Source organism: Sapajus apella, unplaced genomic scaffold, assembly GCF_009761245.1.
Source record: "Sapajus apella isolate SASKATOON/1434 unplaced genomic scaffold, GSC_monkey_1.0 scaffold63, whole genome shotgun sequence".
Classification (NCBI taxonomy): domain Eukaryota; kingdom Metazoa; phylum Chordata; class Mammalia; order Primates; family Cebidae; genus Sapajus; species Sapajus apella.
This window is the reverse complement of record NW_022437003.1, coordinates 6,554,657-6,570,363: the sequence shown is the minus strand read 5'-3', so window position 1 is coordinate 6,570,363 and position 15,707 is coordinate 6,554,657. Positions and strand designations below refer to the sequence as shown.

Sequence of the window (15,707 nt, the reverse complement as noted above, 5' to 3'; positions counted from 1 at the left end):
TGTTGCTTTCTGTTGATAGGAAAGTTTGAGAGCATGGGGGCAGGAGAGGGTGACTCTAAAATCCAGGCCTGAGACTGACACCAAACAGGAATTTTGAGTGTTGCTGGAGATGAGCTCGTTCCTGTCTTGATTCTCATGCCTGTAGTTTCAGAGGATGAGTTATGCTTAATTGTCTGCTTTAGAATCCTATTTCTGTCCATAGCCTTAGAGACTTGAGCCCATTCAGTTATCTCTTCCCTCTCCTGTGGTTTCAGTCTCCACTCTTTCAACATATCCATGCATTCAACTGTTTCACATTTAAACATGAGTAAACATTTTTCTTAAAGCACGCATCTTTTCCTTACTACCCCTATATTTATCTTTCCTTTAGAAGCCAAGCTTCAAAAAAACCTAATCACCTCTTGCTGCTACTCACGTCACTTACCTTCCAAACATTGCAATGTGCTCGGATTGCCACATAGTCTCACCCTGACTGTACCCCTTTCCCAGATTTTGTGTGATTTCTTACTGGCAGAATCCAAGGAATACTTGTCCTTAGCTTACCTAGATCCTCTGCTGATCCATTTCAGTGGTACCACCTCTGTTGATTTCTGTTCTCCTTTTCTGACCATGTCTCATTTCCTCTTCCAGCCTCTTCCTCAACCCATTCTTAAATGCTTGTGTTCAGCAGTCTCTTTGCTTCTCAGTTTACCCCTCTTCCTGATTAATTCAGTCTCTTCTGTGGGTTCCTTCTACCCTACCTACACTGATGCCTGATTGAAACCCCTTTCTCCATTCATCAAATGAACAGACCATTAGATTATCTACACCTAGTTTGGACCCTGAGCTAGTCTCTCTGCTGAGGCCCAAGTCTTTTTTTTCAGTCTAGATCTATGTGATGAGCTGCCCTTTGAACAGCCCTGCTTGGATGTCTCAACCATCTCTCAAGTTCAACATGTCCAAACTTATCTTCCCAACAAACTCCATCTCTGTTTTGTTGTTTCTCTCGATAAAGCCACTGCCTTCTTTCAACCCAACTGGTTTCCCTCATCTGCGACTTCTTCTCCTTGTCTCTCTGTCTAGTTAGTTAGTTTTCTAATATCTTAGGACTGTAACTTCCTCTTCATCCATGCTCAGTCACTGGCATTTTCTCTCTCCTGGTTTGCCACATCAGCCTTTCAGCTGCCTTGCTCCTGGCCTTCCCATTCCATTGTACCTCTGCCAGGGCTACCTTGCTAAGATTAGTAAGGTCACTGCTATTCTTTTTTTTTTTCTTTTTAAATAATTGAGATTCTTATTGTTTATGATTTGTTTTCACATGGTGATTTACGAAACTACCAAGATAAAGAGTTCGGGCTTGGAATTCCTAGAGGGAGTCACTAATATCACTAGAGAAAAATTTTGGCTTCCATTTGGTGATCCAATGTGGTTTGTATTCATTTCTCAATGTAAAACTGCATATTTACTGAAACTAATCTTTTTATTTTTCAGAATGACATTTTCCTCAGACATTATGACAAAGGGCCATGCAGAAATAAACTAGGCCACTCAAGAGCATCAGTGATGTGGAACCGAACACAGGTACCCTGATCTTACAGAGAGCGTGACATAAGGCAAAATTGTGTTGGCTTAAAGAGCCCACCTCTTCATCTTCCCAGCACTATTCCCTCCTGAGAGGTCCCATCTCAGCCTGGGAGGTTCTGGGGAGTTCTAGGACGGGGCTAGGGAAAAGCAATGTGGTAATCACCTGAAGTTAATTCATGAGCACAGTCTCCTTGAGACTGTGGAGGAGCAGGGGCACCAGAGCTGCCAGGAAATCAACAGCGACATGCAGAATGCAGGCAGATGTTCTTTCCTCTTGAGAAACAGTGGAATGACTTTTCTAAAGCCCTTTAAGCCACATTACCTATCAAAGGCAATGTATTAGTCTGCTCTCACACTGCTGATAAAGACATACCCAAGACTAGGTAATTGATAAAGGAAAGAGGTTTAATGGACTCACAATTGCACGTGGCTGGAAGGCCTCTCAATCATGGTGGAAGGCAAAGGAGGAGGTTTCAGTAAATATGCACGTCTTACATGGTGGCAGGCAAGGGAACTCCCTGTGCAGGGGAACTCCCATTTATAAAACCATCAGATCCCATGAGACTTATTCACTACCACAAGAACAGTATAGGGTAAACCCCCCTCAAGATTCAGTTATTTCCACCTGGCCCTGCCCTTGGAAAGTGGGGATTATTAAAATTCAAGATGAGATTTGGATGAGGACACAGCCAAACCATATCAGGCAGTGCTCTAAAACCCTGTGAGCCCCTGCTGGGGCTTAGATCCCTCTGTAGATGCTGTTTTGTGTTTATGTGGCAGGTTCAAAGGAAGTCATGGTTTATTTTTAACGGTGTTTTAGGTTTATTAAAGACAGTGTCCTTTGGAGGGAGTCAGTGCTAATATCCTAGTAGTCATTAATATCCCTATGAGCTAGCTGAGAAAATTCAGGTAGCGAGAGCACGAACACTAATAATTCATGACTATACTGAGCTTGTGACAGCTTGAGTTAGCATTTGGATGGTTTTCATCCTTGGTTTGGTCCTTTGTAACTCTCTGGCTTTTTTCCAGTTCAGATGATTGCTGGGCACTGGCTGAAAGGTCCCAGAAATGTAACTGTCTTCTGTGCCTGAGATGATGTCTTGTTCAGGCTGCTATAACAAGCCACCACAGACTGGGAGGCTTAGATAACAGAAATTTGCTTCTCACACTTCTGGAGGCTGGGGAGTCTAAGGTTCAGTTGACGGCAAGGTCATGTCCTGGTAAGGGCCCTCTTCCTGGTTCGAGGATGGCCATTTTCTTGCTGTGTCTTCACATGGCATAGAGCCTAGAGAAAGGAAGAAAGCCCTCTGGCATCTGTTCTTGTAAGAGCAGATGTTAGTTGGTTTATGAGGGCAGGGCCTTCATAATCCCATCATGAAGGCCCTGCCCTCATAAACCGACTAACTTCCAAAGGCCTCATCTCCAAACACCATCACATCGGGGATTTAGGATTTCAGCATATGAGCTGCAGGGGGACACAAATGTTTGGCCCACAGCAGATAACATAGTTGGAATAAGTATACATGCTGAAAGACTTCAATGCTGAAATGTGCTTCTCTTTGAAATTTCCAGGTGGTAGGGATTCTCGTAGGCTTGGGCATCATTGCCTTGGTGACTTCACCTTTGCTGCTCCTGGCCTCCCCATGTATAATCTGTTGTGTTTGCAAGTCCTGTCGGGGCAAGAAGAAAAAGCACGACCCATCCACAACCTAAAGATTTCCGTGTTCACACGCCCGAGATGTGTGAATTACATGAGATGGCACAGTGATAAAGCCCCACTTAGTGACCTTGCCTCCTCCTCCTTCCCAACTTTGAAAGTGCCTCTGTTGACTTTGTCTCCCAGCCTTCAGCATCGGGAAAGGCCGAATCCTGGGTGTTCGTGTTCCTGTGTAATGAGAACTGGGCTTGACAGTCCAGCTGTGTCTATGGAGCATGTCGGGAGCTTTGGGCTTGCTTGGGATGAATGAACATATCATTTTATCATCCAAAGGATCTCACTGGACTGTTCAACTTCCAACGAAATTCAAGGAGCTTGAGTGAACATTTGATGTAACCGGTGTGTTGTAGTTGGCAGCATGCAAGATAACCGAGAAGCCAGAGCCTGTTCTGTGTTGATTAGACTACCACGAGAAACACAGGAGAAACCTGATAAGGAGGAGAAGGATAAGACTGCGTAAGGAGAAATCCTCGTAGGAGCCATAAAGCAGGCTGCCAATCTCAGCAGTTGACATGGTGGTTGTGCCTCTGCTGGCTACTGGGTGTGCTGTCCCCAATGTTCCCGCTATGATTTGGCAGAAACACAATAGGTTTCTCCTGTGTGATCTCAGCTTCAAGAAGGAGAAACTGCTGTGCAGAGGGAGTTGTCCTTTTTCAGTCAAAGAGTTGCAGGCTGTTAAACAATATGGTCTAATTTAGTGTCTCTCCCTTGGCAAATGTAAGTTTTCCGAGTTGGCCAGCTTGTCTCTTACAGCCGGTAGCTGTGGTCTACAAAATTGTTTCATACAAAATACGGGTAGAGTGATAGTTTCAAAACTTTTGTCGTAGGTAACCGGGACCTTTCTAGGGGTCTGTGTTCACACATCCAATAGATTTGGAATCGGGTCTAAGAGTACACATGGATGGTAAATATTAAAGTGTATATCATGTACATCTAGAATCCATGTGACTTGCAGCCTACCTGTAATTTCTATCCATTGAGCATGCATGGATATACCCAATAGCACACACAAAATAAATGTTTACTTAAAAGCCATTCTATCCTTCTGTGCCTGAAATGTTTATTGCAAATCTGCCTAAAGATTTTTTGCATATTATATATGTGAATTTGGGTTGTAAGTTCATAACTTACCCAAGGGCATAGACTCCTAACTCTTTTAAAACAGTGCTTAGTACAATATCCTGCCATCTCTGTTTGTAAAAACACTAATGGATAAGTGAGTCATTTATGTTTTCAAACACAGAGCAGCTCTTTTCTCAGCATAATTTATTGCTCTTTCAGCATCTGTTAGGACAGTCTGAATACTTTCTATGTTATAAGGCACTGATAAAACAACAAAAACATGTAAGAAATAAAATAGAAACGCTTTATATATTTTAGTTTAAATTTATCACCTCATTGTTACTTTTTTTCCATTATACCATGAGTCAGATTTGAATAACGAGGTTTTGAAAGAATAAAACCTTTTCTCCAATGACAGGATTATTTAACTGCTATTGGCAATGCAGCCTGGTGCTTTGTGAGACCTATGCTAAATGTTACTGGAGAGTTCTTGAAGCCAGGGATGCCATATCAGGAACTATTCAGGATCTATGGTATATTCTGAGGTAACTGGGTAATAGAATATCAAATTGCTGCTATCTCTGACTTATTATTAACGGATGATGCTTTGCCTATGTAATAGGATGTATCCTAAGTGGGGATGTGTATATTTAAGGAACTTTAATTCACATGTATATATTGATATCTGATGTATGTGTAGTACATCTATTGGTCATGTACGTTTTAATTTACGTGTTATATAGAATATAGATGAGAACTCTGGGAAAACTTGGGAAGGGCAGCCAACCAAAATCATTTTTAATCATTTATTAGAAATTTCTTAATATTGTGTCTTTATTTTCTTTTGAAACTCTAAATACTTCAGAAAAAAAAAACTCTATTCTATCAGTGTAATTCATATTAGTATAATTATAGATTCACATATATTTGAATAGTTAATTTGCTTTGTTTTACACAGAGCCTACTGCCTCATTATAGGTAAAAGGCATTTGTAACTGCTCAGGGGATTACAGGAACTCAGCTGCAACTGAATTTTTGTAACAAGCATGTTAATAGTGGCAATATCCTCTGTTAGCAAACTCTTTAAGCTTGGTGCCACAAAGAGTCTTTAAACAGGGGCTGATTTTGAGTAACCTAAAATGCTTTGTTATCACAGGATGGAAGAAAATATGTATGCTATTTCCTTGGCAAATTGAAGGAATTTGCTGCCTTACAGAGATAGTATCACCGAATTAGCTGCTTACTTTTTGGCCAGGGCTAGGGAATGGGGGTTGTTTGTCAAACTGTTTTTCAAGAACTAGATTTAATTTTTTTTTTTTTAATGTTGGGAAGTACCTGAAAAATGGTAAATTCTTTTGAAATGTGTGTGAGATTGTCAGAATCAACAAAACCAGGCTGGTTAAACATTTCTGGTGCCCTAGAGACTGTTTACAAACGAGAGAGCTGGCAACGTGTTTTTTTCTTTTTTTGGACAAGGTCTCTCTTTGTCACCCAGGCTGGAGTGCAGTGGCGTGATCATGGTTCACTGCAACCTCTGCCTCCTGGGCTCAAGTGATCCTCCCACCTCAGCTTCCTGAGTAGCTGGGACTACAGGCACACACCACTACGCCTGGCTAATTTATGTATTTTTTGTAGAGATGTGCTTTCTCTGTATCGCCCAGGCTTGTCTTAATCTCCTGGGGTCAAGTGATCCACCCACCTTGGCCTCCCAAAGTGTTGGGGTTGCAGGCATGTGTGTCACCATGCCTGAGAGCTGACAATTTTAACCAACAACTTTGATAAGAGAGGCTGATATTCTTGTTTTAGTTAATTGGCCAGCGACAGAGTTTACCCATGCCTCCTCTCTCAGTCTGCCAGCTTTGTTCTTTCCTAGTGATTCTCTTTCTGTATTAAGAGGAAGTATGAGGTCTCCATATGGTTGCTTGGATGCTAAGACAAGAATCTTTTTGTGTTTAGAGTATAGAAATAAAAAAATCCATCACCAAACTGTAATCTGGATATAATAGCCCAGCATCCAGAAATCCTATGGGATGTTATTACCACAACATCTTGCCATTATCCCATCTAGGAAATTTTCTCTTGTTTTGAGGTAGGGAAGTGAGGAGAAAAGCCACGTGGAAGCAAATGTTAGAATCTTAGGCGTCCTATTTGTTCATGCCATGGGTATTTGCTTTGGACTTGGAGTCTGTACTTTGAAAGAGGCCTTTGAACAATAATTTAGTGTGAATTTTCTTGTAGCCTGCTTCATGAAAATATCACCCAGGTTTGCAAGTGTACATGTTTATTTGAATGTAAATCACTGTTTTTTGGAACCCTATGTTTTTTCTTAAAAATTATTCTGAATCTAAATATGTATTACTTTAGCCTTCCTTACACAATGCTTATAAAAGACTTTTCTTTCTGTTCATGAGTGGATGCCTGTATGTGATAGTTGTGTGTATTTGTGTAGCTTTAAGGACAATTTCAGAAATGCATTAGATGAATGACATTTTATAAAGCGATCACAATTGATTTCTACAGGCTATTATGTTTCATGTTGATTCATGATCCAGGAAGTTTTATGTATTTAAAAAATTGCTATTGTGTTCGATTTTTCCAATGTTGGGGGAAGAAAATAGCTGTTTTAGTGTTTCTAGCCACAATAAATGTGAGCAGGAAATCAAGTGTGTTAACCTTTGTTGCATTGCGCAATTCTAGGCATGTCCAATTTTGTCTTCTAAGAACTAACCAAATCACTGCTCTGAATTTACGAAAGGTACCAGAATTTGCAATACCATTTATGGAAATAACTGTTGCTACTTTACTTCTTAAAAGAAATGGGGCCAGGCACGGTGGCTCATGACGGTAATCTCAGCACTTTGGGAGGCCGAGGTGGGCAGATCATCTGAGGTTGGGAGTTCGAGACCAGCCTGATCAACATGGAGAAACCCCGTCTCTACTAAAAATACACAGTTAGCCAGGCATGGTGGCACACACTTGTAATCCCAGCTACTTGGGAGGCTGAGGCAGGAGAATCACTTGAACCTGGGAGGCAAAGGTTGCATTGAGCTGAGATCATGCCATTGCACCCAGCCAGGGCAAGAGTAAAACTCTGTCTCTCAAAAAAAAAAAAAAAAAAAAAAAAAAAAAAAAGAAATGGGGCAAATGTAATGCCTTTATTTGTTACGTACTTTCTTATTTGTAGGTGTGATAGTCCACACTGCCACCACACAGGAATTGATCATTATCCAGAGAAATAACCAATAATACAGATCGTTGATCATTCTAATAAAGAATGCTGCCAAGATCATTTCTATAAAAAATGCTGCCAAATGCCAAAGCCATTTGTTCTGTAAAATGAAGATTGGACTAAATGCTAAGGTCAGTTCCAACCTTCCAAAAGTCTGTTAGAGGAATGTGTTTCCTTGTTACGATTTTTAAGAAAGGATTTAGAGTGTTAAGGTCATTTCCACTTGATTAGTATTCAAGGCAGGCCTAAAGATGGGTGCCAAAGGTTAGTTAACAGCTAGACTTGTGTTTCTACAAAACCGAAAGCGTCCTCTCCTGTGCTGGTGCTGAAGCCTTTTTATTGAAGGCTAGATACTTCTAAAATGGTACCTGCATACAAAGGTTTACAATTGACGTACAATTCAAATTTCATTTTCTAATCATTCAGTTTTAAGGCAATCAGTAAGATCATTTAAAAACATTTTTGGGTTATGGTTTCTTAATTTTCTTAATCATCTCCTAGAATCTCAACATTAGTTCATTTTGAAAGTGTGCTTATTTGCTAAACTCGAATTTGCATTCCCAAAGAAATATTGAATGACCCATTTTATATAGCAGCGATTTTAATCAGTTCCCTAACCAGCAAACTCATTGCAATGTAAATTATGAATCTGGTGATTTGGAGGAGCACTATAATTAGTTTTTTCTGTAATTTAATTATTTTCATTTGTTAGATAATAAATCTAGTTTTCTTTAGACCCTAAAGATAATGCCCAACTCTGAGAAAAAGGAAACAAGTCTGCTTAAATGTGTTAATAGCAATTATGTTTTATTTGTATATTTTTACGTAAACTAAAAAACTTAGGAAAAATCCTTTGAGATAAATGGAGCAGATTAGATCCATTTTATGGAGAAAGCAATGTTTTGTGTTCAAGTCTAGCTTAGGGTCACACTGATGAGTGACAGAAATGAATTACGACTTGAAAGCTGTAATGCTCTTTCATTAGTAATTTTGAGTCTTTCACTCCCAAATCTGAGTCTTAAGAGAACGTACTACCCTCTCATTTATCTGCATCAGTGGAGATGTATGTAAGAATGTATTATTTCAAATCATCACTTAGAGGCTGTGTTATGGTGGGTACCCCCAAGATCCCCTCATCTCACTCCTTGGGGTTTGGCTAGAGAAGGATAGGAGATGGAAGGTAATTAGAAAAATAAGGCAGTGTGCATCTGACTTGCTAATATTGGAACCAGACTTACAGCTAAATCTATACAAATTAACCCAAATGCCCAGGTGCTTGCCTCTCCCCTGCAAAGTACATTCTCATGAGTTCTTTTTGATATCTACAATCAAGACTCAAAGCAACTGTTAACTTGGATCTAATGCCTTTCTTAACATTACCAACTTGTACCAAATGTGTATTTGTAGCCTACTATTAAATAAATCAGCTGGCAGTTTCAAAAGCTAGAAAGGGACTCTAAATAGTGAACGTAATTTCTCATACATAAAGAAGTCCTTTCAATTCCATTTTCTGCCTTTATGATTTTTGATTTTTATCAGTGCCATATTTGCCCTCAGTTTTGCTTTTTTTAGATGTTAAATCTGGAATTCAGGCTTTTGATGAGAAAGAAATTAAGTTAAATGTTGGTCATTTTATTTGTAGTTCCTTAAGGACCTGACATGATTCAAGAGATATATTTATTTTGGGGTGAGCAGAGGGATAGTTAACGTCAGTAGTACTGAAGACATTCAAAGAAAATGAACATGAAGGTATTTTTGAGGTAAGTTGTGAGACTTCTGATTATTGATCAGCCTTGACTTAAGTTTTGAAGACAAGCCAATTCATTTTGAAACAAACAAGTCCGCATACCATCCTGCATGGTGTGTCCTGAATTTTAGCCTGGCTCTGGGACTTTGGCACCACGAGGGCATGTGAACAGGGTGCTGGGAAAGGGCTGGCAAACCTGGTGCCACCCTGGGCCCAGAGCGAGTGTGTGGCATCCCTTGTCCTCCCAGCCCTCTGCCAATCCAGGTGGTGTGGGCTTGGAGACAGACACCCAGCTTGCAATAAGATGGCTTCAGTTCTAGGCCTGACTGCGCTCTTGGCTGGTGGTATGGTCTGGGGCCAGCCCTTTATTGTAGAGTGTCATTTCATCTTTATCTCAGATCAGGCTTGGGTGGCTTGAGGAAAATCCTGAATGTCAAAGTGCTTCTAAGTGTTGGTTGTTAAGGAGGTGTGAGAAGAGCGAGCCACTGAGTTAGGTGTGCTTGCAGCTATAAGTGTAGTTGATCAGTTTTTTTTGTTGTTTTGAGACAGAGTCTTACTCTGTCGCCCAGACTGGAGTGCAGTGGCACTATCTCTGCTCACTGTAACCTCCACATCCTGGGTTCAAGCGAATCTCCTGTCTCAGCCTCCCGAGTAGCTGGGACTACAGGCACGCACCACCGTGCCTGGCTAATTGTTGTATTTTTAGTGGAGGCAGGGTTTCATCACATTGGCCAGGCTGGTCTCGAACTGCTGGCCCCGAGTTATTCACCTGCCTCAGCCTCCCAAAGTGCCGGGATTGCAGGCATGAACCAGTGCGCCTGGCCAAGTGGTCAGTTTTTATCCAGGCATTGTTCTGAAAGGAGAAGAGGGGGCAAAGCTGGGACAGGAGAAATACATTTCAAGCTTGTCTGTGTTGAGAGAGGTATGACCCCCTCAGTAAATATATTTTGTTTCTAGGGTTTTTTTATGTCATTGTTTAACAAAGAAATATTTGACACAATAGTTATCTAACTTAATGCTTCATTAAAATGAGGGGAATATGTGGAGAGATGGAGAATCTATATCAACACATTGATTTTTGTGGGGGAAGATTTATGGTAAAAACTTAGTATTTACAGAATGCCATACAGTATGCAAAATGTTTCCTTTTGCTCTTCATACTATAGAAAGTAGATACTAATATTCACATTCCCCACCCCCAGTGTACAGATGGGAGATGAGACTCAGGGGTTAGAAGACACAGTGCAGGTCGTACAGCAGGTGAGTGGTAAAGCTACCACTTGAACCCACATCTTGCATGAACCAACTCAGGACCTCTTAGCATTATTTTGATTTTTGTGTTTAATTTCTAAAAACACATTTATTACTTCGGTTTCTGTAGGTCAGAGGCCTGACATGATCTGGCTGGGTTCTCTGCTCAAAATTTCACTGGGCTAAAAAGGTGTTGATTGAGGCTGTGTTGTCCTCTGGGGCTCAGGGTCCTCTTCCAGGCTCTCTGGGTATTGCCAAAATTCAATTACTTCTCACACCTTCCACGTGCCCCCATGTTCAAGCCTTCAACAGTTCATTGTGCCTTTCTCATCCTTCAGATCTCTTTGGCTTCCTCTTCTGACACATCTCTGCTTCCATTTTACATTTTAAAGTGGCTATGAGAATATATTTGTCATTTTCTTTTTTTTTTTTTTTTTTTTTTTTGAGATGGAGTCTCTCTCTGTCACCCAGGCTGGAGTGCAGTGGCAGGATCTCGGCTTAATGCAACCTCCACCTCCTGGGTTCAAGCGATTCTCTTGCCTCAGCCTCCCGAGTAGCTGGGACTACAAGCACGTGCCACCACAACTGGCTAATTTATTGAATTTTTAGTAGAGATGGGGCTTCATTGTGTTAGCCTGGATGGTCTCAATCTCTGACCTCGTGATCCACCTGCCTCGGCCTCCCAAAGTGCTGGGATTACAGGCGGGAGCCGCTGCGCCCAGCCCCTATAATTGTCATTTCCAAAAGGAAATTTAGCTTTTTAAAGTCTGTTCTGTTTCCCAGCCCCATGAAAGCAAAACTTTTTCACAGGTAATAGAATCTGCTTGAAGATATCACAAACTTGGGGAAGAGTTAGCAAAATCTAACTTCTACCTGGGAACTGTTGAGTTACAGCTGTAGTTGAATCTAGTATAGCCAAGGAGATCAGCAGTTCTGCTGCTGGCTAGTGTCCCTGGGAGGTCCACTTGGTCTGTGTGTGGGACTCAGAAGAAAACCTGATCTGAGCTTTCTAAACAAACCTTCAGAAGATTCAGAATTGGAGTGAATCTTGTTTTGGATTTAGGAAGGACAACTCTTTTAAGAGCTGGCTTAAAGTACAGGATGGTGTTTCCATTCAAATTAGACCAATACGGCAGACGGATCTGAGTTAACCAGTCACTGCCTGTTGTTGAGGGACTTGCAACAAAAGTCCGGGTCATTGCCTCTTCCCAACCGCCCCCCCCCCCACCCGTGCAGCAATACATACTCTAGATATTTTATAGATGCTCTAGATATTTTAAGCTAGCATAGTCATGCTTTTGACTAGAAATTAAAGACCAGAGGGAAGTGTGGTAGCTCTCCCAGTCTCTTGTGGACAAGTTACAATTTCTCTTGGCTTCAGTTGCCTCACCTAGAAAATTAGGAAGTAATTGTTCAGTATAAATTAGGTTCAGTACATATCGAACATTTTGACTGAAATGGAAAAAATCTCCAGCCCCTACTGTGAACCCTATATGCATAAGATTAATTAGCTCAAGGGAAAGTCTCCTTATTAGACAAAGTAATTCTCAGAAGCAACTTCCAGGTGCTGCTATGGATAATGCCAAAAGCCTGTGAAATATATTGATATTTTACTTAAAATGAGCAAATTCGAAGAGTAACGGTTGAACCTCATGGTTTATCCACAGCTCTTGGTGGCTAAAAAGACTTATAATCAAAGTTGCTTGGGGAATTTCCAGGGACATGTTTCTTCTAGCACCTATATGAAAAATATCAGGACCTCACTCTCCTTATTTGAAGCACACTGTGGGCCATTATAGGTGCGTTAGTCTAAGTGGCTTATTGATTTTTTCTGTTTTCAGTATACATTGAATTTTCTGCAAATTGAGTTAAATTTAAGGTACATATATTAAGTGATAGCATATAGGATAGTATATATATGTATGTATATTTGTGTGAATGAGAAGATAAATAGGCACATCGACTTCAGACAAAATTTTTATTAAGTCTTAATGAATTTGATTTTCAAAAGTAGAACACAAAACTACTTGTGAACTTTGAGAACAGTAAATTAAGAAATAAGTTAACTAAAAAAACCCATGTTAATTAAATATTCAAAGAATGCTTTAAAAGTTTTAACCGCCATCATACTAAAATCTGGTCTTCATATTTACATCTGATATCACAAGCGTATCATAGCCAACAAAGGAAAACATGAACTAGAAAAAAATCTTTAGGCTTGATTTCTGTTACCTAGTTTAAGGAAGACAAAAATGTGTGTTGATTGCACCTTAAAATGAAAATGATAAAAATAAGTGATTGTATTCTTCCCCCACTCCCCATTCATAATCTGCAGGGTATTTCTTGAACACTTCTGCATAATATCCTCAACTGGTGTAAGAATGTTCATTTACTACTGGAAGGAATAGAAGATGACCTAGAAGCATTGTCCCAAGTTAACTACTGAGGGCTAGACACTTTTTTTGTTCATTTAAAAATTTATTAAAAGTTATAATCTCCATAGTATTTTGATTTTAATTAACTGATTTTGACTATAGAGACAGGATCTTGCTCTGTGCCCAGGCTGGAGTACAGGGGCATGATCATGACTCACTGTAGCCTCAAACTACTGGGCTCAAGCAGTCTTCCCACCTCGGCCTCCCAAAGTGCTGGGATTACAGGTGTGAACCACCACACCTGGCCTGATTTTATTTTTATTTTTGAGACAAGGTTTTGCTCTGTTGCCTAGGCTAGTGCAGTGGTATGATCTCAGCTCACTGCAACCTCTGTCTCTCGGGTTCAAGTGATCCTCCTGCCTCAGCCTCCTGAGTAGCTGGGATGGAGGTGCATGCCACCACACCCAACTAATTTTTTATTGTTTTTGTAGAGATGGGGCTTCACCATGTTGCCCAGGTTGGTCTTGAGCCCCCGAGCTCAGGCAATCCTCCTGCCTTGGCCTCCCAAAATCCTGGGATTACAGGTGTGAGCCACCAGATCAGACCTAATTTCATTTTAAAGATTACATTTTTAATTACCAAAGTAAAATAATTTTTTTTCTTTTTGAGATAGAGTCTCGCTCTGTCACCCAGGCTGGAGTGCAGTGGTACTATCAGCTCACCCCAACCTCTACCTCCCAGGTTCAAGCAATTCTCCCGTCTCAACCACCTGAGTAGCTGGGACTACAGGTGCATGCCATCACTCCCAATTAATTTTTGTGTTTTTTAGTAGAGACAGGGTTTCACCATATTGGTTAGGCTGGTCTCGAACTCCTGACCTTAGGTGACCCACCCACCTTGGCCTCCCAAAGTGCTGGGATTACAGGCATGAGCCACTGTGGTGGGCCAAAATTAACTTCTTAAAGATGGTTTATCTTTGTCTTGTACCCTCTAGTACCCCAGAGTACCCTGGGGTGCACATACACCTGTTTGAGAAGCCCCAACAAGTCTACGAGGTTGTTATTCTAATCACTTAAGCAGGTATCCAGTGCCTTCTTTGTACAAACAAATGTGTCTCAATTAGTTGCTTGAGGTGGGTTAGTTGGGTTTAGGAGAAAGAACACATTGGTCTACAGAAAGAGGAACGACCCCCTTGGGTCATGGCTGGTACATGCCAGGGGATTGATGTAGACAGATGCCATGAACGAGTGGAGAAGGAGAGAGACTGTTGGAACTTTTCAATTCATGTTTCATGGAGATGGTGTTGGATTAGCGTGTTGAAAGACAGGATTGTGGTCAGCAAGGGCATTACTGAGAGGAGGCATGATGACAGCAATGTGGCATGGGGAATGAGAAATAACTGAATGAAACAGAAAGATAAAATACTTGAGGGATGCAGAAACAGAGAAATCTTGAGTGCCAGGCTCCTGTGTTGACCGGTTCTTTTTGGGGTGAGGAGCCGTTTTGGGGTTCTGCACTTGAAGAGTGTGGGGTGAGGTGCAGTGACTCATGCCTGTAATCATAGCACTTTGAGAGGCTGAGATGGGAGGATCACTTGAGCCCAGGAGTTTGAGACCAACCTAGAGAACAAGGCAAAACCTTGTCTCTACCAAAAATTAGCTGAGCATGGTGGTGTGCACCTGTGGTCCTAGCTACCTAGGAGTCTGAGGTTGGATGACCACCTGTGCCTTGGGTGGTTGGGGCTGCCATGAGTCGTGATGGTGCCAGTGCATTCCAGCTTGGGCAACAGAGTGAGACCCTGTCTAACAAAGAAAAAAGAAGTGGTGTGTGCAAACCTGCATTTTAGCAGGTTAATCTTACAACAGTCTGTTGGTTCAATTGCAAGGAGAGAAGCTGGAAGTGGCATGGCCAATTTAAGGACAATGCTACAATAGTCCAGGTATCATTTAATGAGAGCCTGATCCACGGTAGTGCCTTCAGGGAATGGTCAGGGGAAAGCAAATGAGAAAGATCTTACATAGGACAAACCAAAACCAATAACATTTTGGTAACTGTATCATCCAACAAACTAGGGCTTTAAAAAAGTTTTCCGTTGAAATGTTGTTTTCTACACAAACATGTTACTGTATTGAATCTTAAAACCTCCATACAATTGCTATTAGTCTTTACCCAGAGCCAGCTTAAAAAGGGTTCCATTAATGTGAGGCTTACTCATAGGACTCACCCTTAAATCATTTTTGGACCAACCAGGGAATAAATACAATTACTCATAGGGTATGATGAGGGAGCAGACAGGTTGAATGCATAAAATCTGAGTGGGAGATGCATTTCTACTTGGTTTTATAACTTTAGTGAATTCTTATGAAAGTAGGGGGTAGAGGAGAGTTTCTTGGAGTGATAAATTAATTCGAATTTAAGAAACGCTTTCAACCCAAATGCCTTCACATTTTCGGGGGGAATGTCAGGAGCACTGAGGTACATAACTAGCTTGACAAAGGCAGGAAATGGAGTTGACTTCTGAAAGTGCTTTGAGGAAGTTAATTGACCATGTTGTTTCATTTACTTGGAAAGAAATTCTCTTTGAAAGTACATGAGGTGTGTCTTACCCTCTGCTGCCACTCTGTCGGCTCGTAAGATAAACTGATGCAATCTGATGTTGTATACTTCCATCTTGTACGTGAAGAACTAAAGCTTGTCATGAAACCACTTAACAATTCTGCAATAACTGATGATCAGCTTGTCCTTTTTAGAATATTCTTTCAC

At 41.0% G+C, this 15,707-nt stretch overlaps 1 protein-coding gene across 14 annotated transcripts in view; it reads left to right on the top strand.

Moving 5' to 3' along the window:
* Positions 1–10,996, top strand: part of RNF144B (ring finger protein 144B) — a 193,942-nt gene extending 182,946 nt beyond the window's left edge. For 10 of the 14 annotated variants that reach the window (XM_032247741.1, XM_032247739.1, XM_032247740.1 and 7 more), the window contains 2 exons: positions 1,471–1,560; positions 3,136–7,014. In XM_032247741.1, the coding sequence (XP_032103632.1) occupies positions 1,471–1,560; positions 3,136–3,276 (231 nt within the window). In that variant the 3' untranslated portion in view covers positions 3,277–7,014. Of the gene's footprint in view, positions 1–1,470; positions 1,561–3,135; positions 7,015–7,526; positions 9,379–10,527 lie in introns of those variants that run through there. The other 4 variants (XR_004259689.1, XM_032247736.1, XM_032247735.1 and 1 more) reach the window with 4 other exon arrangements.
* Positions 10,997–15,707: the final 4,711 nt, after the last annotated feature.